The sequence below is a fragment of the Seriola aureovittata genome, chromosome 2, assembly GCF_021018895.1.
Source record: "Seriola aureovittata isolate HTS-2021-v1 ecotype China chromosome 2, ASM2101889v1, whole genome shotgun sequence".
NCBI classification, from domain to species: Eukaryota; Metazoa; Chordata; class Actinopteri; order Carangiformes; family Carangidae; genus Seriola; species Seriola aureovittata.
The window spans coordinates 8,168,816-8,181,171 of NC_079365.1; the positions used below are offsets into that span (position 1 = coordinate 8,168,816).

At 42.1% G+C, this 12,356-nt stretch overlaps 1 protein-coding gene and 1 non-coding gene across 2 annotated transcripts; both read right to left on the bottom strand.

Annotated features, from left to right (window-relative positions):
- Positions 1 to 4,019: 4,019 nt before the first annotated feature.
- On the bottom strand, positions 4,020 to 11,164 carry LOC130181725 (cytochrome b-c1 complex subunit 1, mitochondrial). The gene is made up of 13 exons (XM_056396108.1): positions 11,009 to 11,164; positions 9,643 to 9,783; positions 9,418 to 9,504; positions 9,184 to 9,313; positions 8,836 to 9,034; positions 8,496 to 8,575; positions 8,284 to 8,399; positions 7,628 to 7,771; positions 5,929 to 6,089; positions 5,039 to 5,124; positions 4,872 to 4,960; positions 4,643 to 4,718; positions 4,020 to 4,548 (listed from the first exon to the last, which is right to left on the bottom strand). Exons 1-13 carry the CDS (start codon positions 11,069 to 11,071, stop codon positions 4,484 to 4,486), a joined length of 1,437 nt encoding a protein of 478 aa, XP_056252083.1. The 5' UTR covers positions 11,072 to 11,164; the 3' UTR covers positions 4,020 to 4,483.
- On the bottom strand, positions 6,555 to 6,675 carry LOC130162104 (small nucleolar RNA SNORA26). The gene has a single exon (XR_008826232.1). It is a non-coding gene; the product is annotated as a small nucleolar RNA SNORA26 (small nucleolar RNA).
- Positions 11,165 to 12,356: the final 1,192 nt, after the last annotated feature.

Sequence of the window (12,356 nt, forward strand, 5' to 3'; positions counted from 1 at the left end):
AGATGAATCATGCCACAGATATTAGTCTAATGCAGAGCAGATAATGCATCAGACTTAAAATAGCTGCGACTTGTTTGCCAAATTTATCAAGTAATAGTGAACAAAGGTCTATAGAAAGGGTCGGCTCTTCTTTCAGAGGTCAATATCCTGCCCATGTCTTTGTCCTGTTATCACACTCCAGACCCCGCTGCGTGTGACGCAGGCTCATTTGGCTCAGACGCATTCATTTGTGCTTTATGGCTTGCTGATGCTTGTAATTATACTAAGCGTGCGTGATATCAGTGCAGGGTGAAATTAATTAGACTTCAGAAAAAAATATTATTATCATAATGGATTTAATTGAACAACCTTTTCTTTGAATTCAAGATTTCACATGCAAACACAAGAAACAGATCTCAGAGCCTGATCACACTTTCTGACCCACGGTTGAATAATCTTTGAGACAAAAGACCAGCTTCATCTTACATAGCTGACATTGTTTGCAGTGTCCTTTTGTTCGATTATGTTTTACATCCTTCCTTCTAGTTATTAGTATTTGAAGAGTCCGTCCTTGGAGTGTTTGTGTATAATGAGGTAATATAATAAATTATGTAATGCAAATATAAAAGTAAAGCAGACCTAAGCTCTAAAGGAAAGATACAGACCGCAATGACTGTTTGCACCTGAACTAACATTGTTTCTAACCAGGTGCCGGTGCCACAATGTGTTAACTCCACTACGAGGTGATATTTTCTCCATCAAGCCCCCTGACTGCTCCCAGGGGCTTTTCATTTCCTCTTGCCTATTCTTGCCATTAGTTCTGCGTTCGCTGCAGCCTTGGTCCTCATGTCCTGGTTCTTGGCCAGGTCTATGAGGACACTGAGGATGCTGGTGGGAACATCGAGAGACAGGGCGAAGCGGGACCCCTGCTGGGCTCTCTTTGGCACCTGGGAGGCTGGGCGTGGGGCTCGTGCTCGCCTGAGCACCGTGTGATGCTCTGGCCGGAGCAATGAGTTCAACACCCCACTGCGGTTTAGGATGTCAACAGCCAGCATGTCCCTCTGTGTGTCTTCATCGAGTTTGGCAAGAGCAGGGGTGCTCCTCTGACTCTGGACACACCAAGGCAACAGCAGAGCCAGGCAGAAACACACACGCACATGTCTCATGGTCAGAGCTGTCTGCAGGGAGAGAAGAACAACACATCAACCAGTGGCTCAAAATTACACACACATCTGTAAAAGTTTATTCAGTGATGGCAAGCATCCAGAATTTCCTTTTTATAATAATGTGACTGAAGAAACCAACAAAACATGGTCATTCATACTGATTTCATATCATAAATGAGGGCAGTGGTGAAAATCAAGTGAAGGTTTTAAGATGGGATTTGTGCACAGTGGGATGCAACACAACAGTAGAATAATATAAGAGTGGAACAATAACATCCAACGCCTGCAATATCCAAACCAAGACATCAACTAACATTTCAGGAGAAATAACCAGTGCATTAATAATAGATAAATGAAGTATCCAGTGTGCAGTCGCTGGTATATTGTAGAAATAAAAGCATGTTTAAACACAAAATCAGTCAACATTTTTTTCAAGTTTTAAATGCCTTGCAGAAAATGATAAATTAACAATTTTTTTTAGCCATTTGTCCTATAAATCGTCAATTTTTGTCCATCTTTTGAAGATATCATGCAATATTTTCTGATTTATGTGCTTGGCACTATCAAGTGCCGTAATCTTAATCCATACTTACTCAGTGTCACCACTGTGAAATGTTATTAACTTGGCAAAAAGGCACTTCTCCCTCCTGTGGTCTAATGCAGGACTCTGGTGATGCTCTCTTGTCTTTGACCGTCAGATATCCTGTGATACTGTATCTTCTGTCTCCCAGCTTCTTCTTCTTCTTCTTCTTGAGCTACTGGAGGAGCAACCTGTGTGGCAGCAATCGGATGTTCAACTGGACTTCTGCCTGCTCGTCCACGACTTTGTCTTCACCCCCATCAGTCTATGTTGTGACACTGCCCTCTCCACTCTCTGTTTATCTTTTACATTTCTAGAGCCCGTCGCCCTCCCCTCATTTCATCTCATTTCCTCCACACTCACTGCCGTCTTTCTCTTTCTAAAAATAACACGATGGTGATCACAATAGTTTGCCTATAATTAATTGGACAGTTGCTTTAGTCAGCTGTCAAAGAACAACCAAAACCCACCTCCTCTTTTCATAAGTTAAGTTTCAGCAAGCTGCAAAAACAACATACATCAGATTAACATGTTCACTTTCCTGTCATGGTGTTTTGAGTTCATGTGTTGTCAGTCATTCATACAGACTGGGTGAGCATAGGGGAAACATGACATGTTAAAAACAGACACACAGTGGTAATACAAACAACATTGTCACTGAAGATGAGTGATTTCATGGTATTACAGCTTGTTGTGATTATCTTTTTGGGTTCTATTGTGTTTGTGATTTCTAATGCTGTCTTATTGATTTTCTTCTGAATGGGAAAGAAGTAGAACCAGATTTAAGTGCTTAAGCCCCCTACACTTCAGAATTACAATGCCAAATATAACAATCAACTTATTGTGCAGTTAGGAAAGTGAGTGGCAGTTACAAAGATCTGTCATTAACCAGGCACAAAAACACAGGGATTGCACCTGAATCTCACCCATTTCTGTAACCACCAGGCATTTGTTGGCCTATCTCATCTCAAACACAGAAGAAACTGTCACTGAACAAATAACAAGCTAAGTGAAAGAAAAAGTGATTCTCATCTTCAGCCCAGACGATCGTCACACTCTCTCAAACATTGTTCCTGTGCATGCAGTTTGCTTTTTGTGTAGTTTTACTAACAGAGCTTGTTTTAAAAAAAAAAAAAATCCCATTAACTTGTCGGCTTACAGACAAAACCTCAGGATCAAAAACAAGCAGTTTACGTCAGAAACTCACAAAAAATCTGTTCTATATGGAGGAGCAGGCCCAAATTATACCACAGTACTGTGACCGTGATCAAATTGTACAGGGTGCATTTAGTTGGCCACTAAAATGTGGTGTCATCAGTTAGAGACAACTGCATTTTTAAAAAATATGACATGTTTCTTAATAATTAAGCAGAATGAAACTGAAAATTGGTTTCAGTTTTAAGGCTTGTATGACAGCCGTCTCAGCCATGTGTATACCTCTCCTTGTACTGCAACTTGAAATGCTTGTAAAGGTATGACATTTCAGACACTGTGCATTGTTGCCACCTAATGGAACATATTGTATGAGTACACAATCTGTGTATTTACAGAACACAGAGGAGCAGAAGACGGGAGTGTTGGGGGTTACACAGAGGAGCAATGATAGAGAAAGCCCTCTGGAGAGCAACTAAGGAGGAAGAGGCTGTCAAGCTCAGGAGGGAAACTCACCGAGACAAAGCCTACCTCGTTTCCTGAGTCACCTCCAGTCCAGCCCATCAACGGATTTATCCTCATCTGACTAATGATTTGAATATTACAAGTACAGCCTGATTGTGATAGTTGGGCCCTCGGGGGCCCTCAGGATTATGAGCTGTCTGAGTTACCCTCAGATAAACAAACATGGGTCACACAAATGTCATTCAGCAGCAAATAGATGTCCTGAGTCGTACCAGTAGCATTATTGTCACAGTAACATCATGGCGCAGGATAACATATGAATGTGAGATGATGTCATCTCTGTGACTCAAGATGCAACATATATATCACAGCAGGTCCTGGTTTATCTCTCATGTAGCCTAATGACGTATGTTCTGTATACAATAAACTTAATGTAGGCCTATCAGGGAGCATCTCACCATCTCATCTGAGCAGTGATGTCAACCTAACCATGTTGAAGATTTAAATTCTCAATATGGTTTAATTCTACTGAAAAAAGGAAATGATCATGTAATAGCAAGACAATGCTGACAATGACACTTAAATGCTAAAAAAAATGTGTTTAAATTCAACATGAGATGTGTTGTGTACTTGATGACTACGCTGCATTCTCCTGTACAGAAAACAGAGTTCAGATCAATGGTTTACAGCATTTTATTTTCATCGGAATGAGAGCTTCTGTTATGTACAATAGAGGACAGAAACAAATGTTACAGAAATTATAAATATACTCTTGCTACAAACTGACTGTATTCAGTACCAACTGTGATGTGTCCTGTAGATATTTTGTATTGAAGTCTGCCCTCTTTCCCCTCCCCTCTGCAAGTTGGTACCAGGGGATGAGGACCTGTGCTGTAAAATCAAGAGGTAAATCACATGTACCATGTGCAGGCTGACTACCCCCCTCATGGCTAACTAAGTGTGATCAGTGGGCGGGATAAGAGAGGGAGGCAGGGAGGGGAAAGAGGATGGATGGCTGCCTGCCAACATGTGGACAATTCTCAAGTGTTCACTCTCGCAGCGGTGACAGGAGGAGAGCAAGGTAAAGTTGAGGAGGAAGATGAATAGCAAACATGGGACAATTGGAGCAACACAACGGATTTTAAAACCTGAGCCAGTACATGGCACTGCGAATTCTGTTGTAGTCGGGTAGCTGCTCAACGGGGCCTGGAAGAGAGACGGGAGAGACAGTTTAGAGAAAATCATTACAGTATGACCTCTAGCTTCGCTGTGAAAGGATTAAAACCACAGCAGAACTCACCGACAGCTGCCACAGCAGGACACTTATCGTAAATATATTTGGAGCAGACGTCACGAACCATCCCGGGGTTCACGGCCTGAGAGAAGAGATGGGGAGGAAGTCAGAACTCTTATCCTGGAGACAGACTGAAACACCTCACAATTTTAGCCAGATTTTAAAAGGCACTGTATCACAAAATCATTTTCTTCCTTCAACTGTACACCAGTCCAGGTCAGAAGTGTCGACTCACATCGATCCGAGCGTCCCACTCGGCCAGAGGAATACGCCGGCCGTAGTTCAGGATGTGTCTGCCGATGTCATCACAAATTGGTGTTGTTCCTAACCAACAAACAGGTATGTTAATTTGTGATTCCAATAAGCTTGTGTGTGTAAATGCAAGACAGACACTTTATGTACCATTGAGCTGTCCAACCAGGCTGGCCTTCAGAGCGTTCTTGCCTCTGGCTACATCACTCTCTGTCACTGTGGTGCACAGGTTCATCCTGCAAGGCGGGGAGAAGATAAAACTAAATATGGGCATTGTCCTATAAACTAAACAGTGTTTCCTCTGGGCAGCGAGGGCAAACGCAAAATTAGCAAAAGCCAAATTATTATAAATTATTTCTTTCTCCATTTATTTAATAATTATGACAGTAATCACCATGTTGATACTGAACTAAAACTGAAGGTCACTACTAAGGTAAACTACTGATATGACAAAGTGATATGATGGGGAAGACGATGTCTCACTCCGTATGAACTAAAGAAAGATTTGTGGTTGTACAGTGGTGTTACAGAGCGGAGCTTCTTCCCTCACAAACTGTCTCTGAGAAGTGCTAACGACATGTAGAGAGCGCACAGACCGACAACAGCTAAGTTTAATTTAGGCCTGACATCAAGTTACTGAGAGTATCAACATTAATTAGTGACAGATGATACGACGTACCTCCGGCGCCGTTTGTGATTTTAACGACCTGAAACAATGCTCAGCACTGGCTGAGAAGAGAGGCTGCAGTTGAATGTTTTGCTAATGATTATTAGCTTCAGAACCCGTATGTCTTTCCAATCTTGTTTCTCTTCTCTCCCTCTCGTCAGGTGCGGACATCTCACCAGATTGGGTGTGTGCATGGATGCATGGACGTGTCTCCACTTCCTGTATCCCTCACTTCATATTGAGAGCCCTCCACAAAGTTGTGTAATTGCTCAATTGCTAAATGCAATTGCTAGAGTGATATAATACAGTTGGTGTTCTGTGTCTGTGTGAGAGTGTGTGTCGTCATCACATGCATTATTTAGTCATTACTGACCAAGCATTCTGGGACCAATGCATCATGTCCTCGATGTGGTTTTTATCAGTCACAAAGTAGATGCCCAGCAGGCCGGTGTCGCTGTAGGAGGAGTGGAAGGCCTGGAAGCTGTGACACAGGTTCTCCTCCACTGCCAGGCGAGCCAGACGGCTACTCAGATGCTGCATGTGAGAGGAAAGAATAGATGCTGATGTTCTACTGTTCTTAAAGATGTGCTTCATAATCAGAGTGGGATTTTATAACACCATGGTCAGGTAGTAGCTCGAAAATATTTGTGTTGTTAAGTTGAATAATTTGAGCATCAGCTAGTTGGGACTGATGGTACAGTGACAGTGTTAACAATTAAAAATATGTCAAAACTGTCCCGGAAAAATCCTTATCTCTGGATTTAAACCTAAAATAGATTACATTCCGCACAATGTCTCATAAAACTGTGACAAGGATGGCGGCAAAGCAAGTATGTTCCAATTATAGTGTTTTATCATACTTCATCAAGAAAAATGGAATACAAAAGTGCATTTAAGACCCGAGTAAATTAAACAAACTTTACAACGTGATGAGCTGCTATTCCACCCACAGATGGGTGCTCCATGAGTAAACCAATTTTTCCTGCTTTGTATTTTAGGTGTTGTTCCTCCCGACAGGTCCAGAGGCAGGGGTGAGACCCCTGACCCAGGTTTTGAGAGAGGACTATGATCTACCCCTCCATAATGGCCACTTAAGATATCATCAACCTCAAGTGGGCAAAGCTTAAAGGGGACAGTGCTGAACCAATTCAAGGTTTTTCCTGCATAGAGAATTGGGAGGTGGCTGCCTCCGTCAAATTTCGTGCCGTCTCCGCCTCCCGACAAAATTCTAGTACTTGTTTTCTCTGTACTCAGTGTATTTGAGGTTTGTAACAGTAATGGAATGGGAATGGAAATGTAGTGGCACTGTATCGTAATCCGTGCATCAGGCAAAGCCATCCGAAATTGCCAAAGAAGAATATGAATGGATTTTCTGCCTGCGGAAGGAGGCGGCGACCTGATTTTGCTGCTATTCAAACAAGTGAATATTATCTCTTTTACACCCAAGCACACCAAGCATCTTGAAAAGTTTTCCCAAATGAACATTACATCCCATTGTGTATGTTTTTTTAGCAGAGATGTCTCAAATCACATTATTTTAAAAAGAGAGTTTGCTAGGAGGAGAATCACAAGGACAAGTGAAACAGTGCAGAGTGCAGACATCATTAGTTCTAATGTGGAAAAAAACGTTAATTCATGTTACTGACAAGATACGGTTTATGTGTCATGACTGAGAGTAGGCCTAGTTCTCAGCCACAAGTGGAAGGTGCTGGTGGAGGAGAGGATCAGAGCGCTAGAGAGGAGTCAAGGCGAGTCTTTAGGAGTATATTAACGATTGTATTAAAGCCGACGTTTATAAGATTTTAACATCAGTTTTTATTAATCTTTCTAGATGTTCTCAAAGCATAGAGTGAGTGGCTTTGACTTGCAGTGGCTGAAGAGATAATGATGATGAAAATATAAATATTGCCCCCCCGACCGGTCATACGGTTAGTACCGGCCCCGCGTAATTTTCGGCCAGGAAAAACCCTGCAATGGGATGAATTTACTTCAGCAGGTGTTATGGTTCATCAGGGTTGTCTTTCCTAACCTGCATAAACTAACACGCCTGTATTAGTACATATCACACCAACCTTTCCGCCACCGAAGGTGAGGTCATAGCTGCCGATGATGGAGTTGGCCACCATGAGAGGCACGATGTCTGGGCTGGCAGCACTGGCACCCTCCACAGCAATGGCAACGTGTGCCAGAGGCAAAGCATCATCACGCATACTGATCTGAGGAGAGGCAGGAAAGGAACAGATCAACAAAATGATCTTCATGTGTTTGAAAATAAAATGCTGCTTCCTGTATTGAATATATACGGGATGCAATTTGTCCCGTATTTTCGTTCATGTTATGTCCTCAAAGTGCTGTGATTAATGTAATGTCAAGTAATAATTTTGCATACTCTTCCCGGGACTTACGTTAAATGTACTAACTCTCTGCCCCTCGCACAGTTTCTAACAAAGATCAGGGTAGAGGTGAAGTGATTGTCAGGGCATTGTGCCACAGATCCATGAGGAGGTCTGAGAAGCCTCACAGTCTGAGTGTATGATGAAGCTAAGACCAATAAGCCAACTGTTATAAGCTTGTTATTTTAATAACCTGGTGTTCCTGATGTAATGTATTAAAATAATAGTTAAGGAAATATAATGGTGAAAATCCCAGTAGTATAATAAAGGTAATAAACGTGACGAAACAGTCATGAAAAAATATACTCCTGAGTAACAATATCAACACATCTCACCTCGCTGCCTGTAAATCGGCACGGTGACAACAAAGGGACGGCATCTCCCTCATACTCAAAAGACACTCCACTGAAGTGAGACTTGGCCAGAGTGACCAGCTCATCATGGTTCACACCTTAAAAAAAGGAAGCACAACGGATGAACACCAAGTCATTCCAGTGAAAATAGAAACTCCCAGGCTACAGTGTGTGTTAGGAGGAAGAGGACCTACCTCCTGCAGCAGCCAGCACCATGCGAGGAGCCTTGTAGTGGCTGTTGATATAATCCACCAGGTCCTGGCGGGTCAGAGTCCTGGAAGAATTGAACAACATGAGCATCGCCACTAATTTACACAGTGGTGTAGAATAAAATATTACATGAATATTATGTGTTTTGGTAGTGGATGTGCAACTTCTGAGCCCATTCATTTTAACACTGAACTGTTTTAACAGAAATGTGCTTTTGATGAAAATAATTCTGAATTATTCTGAGATGGTGACTAATGTGTAAATTGTACAGTGTGTATGTATGTTTGTATGAATGTGTGTGTTAGACCATGCAGTTCCTCCTACCTGGCATTGCCAGAAGGTCCCAGCACACTGTGTCCCAGAGGAGTGCCCTGGAAGGCCGTGGCATGCAGCAGGTCCAGGCAAACTTCCTGCAGGTTGCCCTCAACTTCCTCTAGCTCGCGCAGCACCACGCCCCTCTGCTGCTCAAGCTCTGCCTCATTCAGCGAGCAGCTCTGCACCACCTCTGACAGCAACTCCACGGCTGGTAAACAGAGAGGAAAAATGATCATTCTTAATGCCTTCATCTTCCAAACAAGAATATGTTTTATTTTACAAGGAAGCCTTGAGATCAGGTTATTGTCAAAACTAGAGAATTATTTAATTTTGCTGCATGTACACAGGTCAAGTCACCTTTGGGGAGATCTTTGGCCAGGGTCTTCATGTAGTATGCAGTGTGCTCCCGAGAGGTGTAGGCGCTCAGGTGAGCACCCATTGACTCCACCTGCTGCTCTAGGGCTGTCTGAGGGTGCTTTTTTGTCCCCTGGGGGGAGACCAGAGAGGTGAATAAAAGGAACTGTGTAATGGCAATGATTGATTAACATATAGTTCATGTAGGACAAGGTCATGAAGTCTACTAATGTTTACCTTGAAAGCCATGTGCTCCAGGAAGAAGCCTGCTCCGTTGTTCTTCTCATTCTCATAGCGACTGCCAGAGCTGATCCACAGTCCAACCTGTGACAGAGAGGAGATACGTGGAGAATGGGGGACTTGTTCATCTACAAACTCTCACTGATCATGTACCATTTAATTAAAATGAGATAACAACCCCTTAAATGATTGTAAATAGACCCCCTGTTGCTGCGTTCTTACGGTGCATGTGGCATGTCCAGTCTCCTCAGATGCAACCCTCAAACCATTGTCCAGGGCAGTGAGGCGGGTCTCAGGGGCTCCCACCAGGCTCTGAGCATAGCTGACCGAGGCCTGCCCACGCCTCAAAGACAGCAGGATGGGCTACAATCATAGAGACACATAGAGGAAACAAGAGTCATTTAAAAATCCTGTTAAAATAGCAGAACTTTCTGTACACATTTAACTCCTGGGAGAACCACTCACATGTTGTCTTGTACTACAAAATACGAAGGCTTTAGAAATGTTAGTGAAAAAAAACTTTCACCTGAGTTATAACCTGCCTTGTGCAAGTTTCAAAGTTTTTAAGATAAACTGTATCTTGCTGATGAAACAAATTGAAAGCAGTAATCGGGTAATAGGAAGCTCATGTTTGGGGTCCACTGTGAGTCAGACTACATTACTTTAAACCCACTCATGTTGATATGTTCACATGAAAAGTAATAGTAGAAATATTTGGCACAGGACAGCACTTAACCTTAAGGCTGGCAGCTGACATTGACACCACCACCACCACCTGCATATCTACCAAATGAAATAACTAATGAAAGACCATACCTGAAGACAATATCAGTATATATTCTACCTGTTTCTATACGGCATGTAAAAATTTCTATTTTAGGTCCATCAACTTGCACTATAAGGTAAAGGGACGACATTATGGAGCTATTTTCATTAACAGGTGATATTTTCAAGGTTCCGAATAATTTATGAGAAAAATCTAAGGTGATATTGAATGTTTATTTCAAATTTCAAGAACACGTTGTGATTATTACAAAACCCCAAAACACTGTCCAAGAAAATGTAAAAAGCAGACGTTGCTCAGCCCAGTGTCAAACATCATCTAGTATTAATGTCACTGTCCAGCTTTCACGTTACTTTCCCGCTTGCTATAAAGTACTTCTTCACCAATCAAACATTTTGACAATCTATAAGAGTACAGACTGTCATTGTCAGCATCTGTCATTCCAAAGTCACCGTGCTAAAGCCGTTAGCCAGGAAGCTTGGCTGTGGGGGGCAAGTGAGGACAAGTCGCAAAAGTTACAGCTGCTGACCTTGTGAATTAACAAATACGACTGAAACGATGACAGGCTGATCTCAATAACACACATAAAGTGGACGGTTCACATAAAGTGATTGTAACAACAGGTTCTGCCTCATTTGTCAGGTGACCTTGCATTTACTGCTAGCTAGCTAGTGCTAACCGGTTAGCTAGCCCCTTTCCGTTTTGTACTGCGGACAACTCAGCTAGCAGTTAGCGAGCGTTGAGCCGCTTTCAATTCCATACTAAACAAAACTTTTCTTCGTAGCCTTTTAAATCTATACTCACACTGCGGGATTTGGCAAGGGCTCGACCCACGGTGCTCCCAACTCGGCACACGGACGCCGCCATTTCTCAGTGGTTACAGAAAACAGGGAGAGTCTCTTCTTCGCCGTCTGGTGAAAATGTTCATCACCTCTTCACTTGTGTATTATCGCCACCAGCTGTTCATTACGCGTTGTTGAGGGAGAGGTTTGTGCTTTTTGTTTTGGAGTTTGCTCCCATTGGAGTAATTATTCAGATAAACAATATATGCAGTTCAATATTATATATTCTCATGTAATATAATGGGTTCTTGTGTTTTTCCCTCCTGTTTGTTGGGTTATATGGTGCTTGGCAATGTTTTCTTCAACATGCACTTTTCTGTTCTTCTTGCTATATGATAGAAAAAAAAACCTATTTCCTTTACGTGATGGGATACTTCATTTGAACCCAGTCATGCTCTCAATGCATATTCTTGAAGTGTATCTTGCTGATGAAATTAAGTTGAACAAAGTCATCAGCTAATGGGAGGCCCATTGGGGTCCACTGTAAATCAGACTATATGTCTTTAAACTCACTCTTGTTGATCCATTCATATGCAAAACAAGAGTAGAAATATTTGGCACAGGGTAGCACCTAACCTAAGGCTTGCAGTTGACATTGACACCACCTCACCTTTGCATTCATGACCCACAAACTTTGCTCTCATCATTTCTACCTGTGCATTATACCCCAAATCAAATGACTGCTGGACTGACTCACATATAAACATGTTGGGTTTTCCTCATGTCTCTAGTGCTTGAACCACAACGCCATGTCATTATTACTTCCACTCTGATATTATCACTAAAACTTCAGTTATTTGGTGTTTACACGTATCTAATTTCTTGCTGCATTTGACTGGCTCTTCTCTGTATCTCAGTTTATCTCAGACATTACTACCATGGTGATTTACACTACAGTGTAAACAATGTCCGCTCCTTGAGAAAAGACATCAGTTTTTTTTTTTACTTTTTAAAAAAAGTTTTTTACAACAATTCTCCAAGGCACCCATGATAAATTCAGCATCATGGGTGCCTTAGAGAATTACTGTAATAAAGGGTTTGTCCACCCCCAGTCAAACCTACTGTCTCACTTGCTCCATGCCACACAGTTAGTTTTGGACTCCATCAAAGTACATTGGAGGTGAATGGAGTTTTGTCTGTGATACTCACAGCACTGAAAGTGGCATTTAAGAAATTCAACAGCAACATTTCTGAAACAGTTTCCCTCTTAATCTGGGAAATCCACACTTTGCCATGAACAAACAATGGAACTACTTCATATGAGAGAAATCGTCCCTATATAAATTGTTGACCAAATGATGCTGCAGTTA

Excerpts from the sequence above, each read along its gene's own strand:
- LOC130181725 (XM_056396108.1), bottom strand. The coding sequence starts at position 11,071 with ATGGCGGCGTCCGTGTGCCGAGTTGGGAGCACCGTGGGTCGAGCCCTT. Across the intron at positions 9,505-9,642 it reads CTGGACATGCCACATGCACC|GTTGGACTGTGGATCAGCTC; the intron begins GTAAGAACGCAG and ends TCTCTGTCACAG. Across the intron at positions 6,090-7,627 it reads TCACCTTCGGTGGCGGAAAG|CATCTGAGTAGCCGTCTGGC; the intron begins GTTGGTGTGATA and ends TCTCACATGCAG.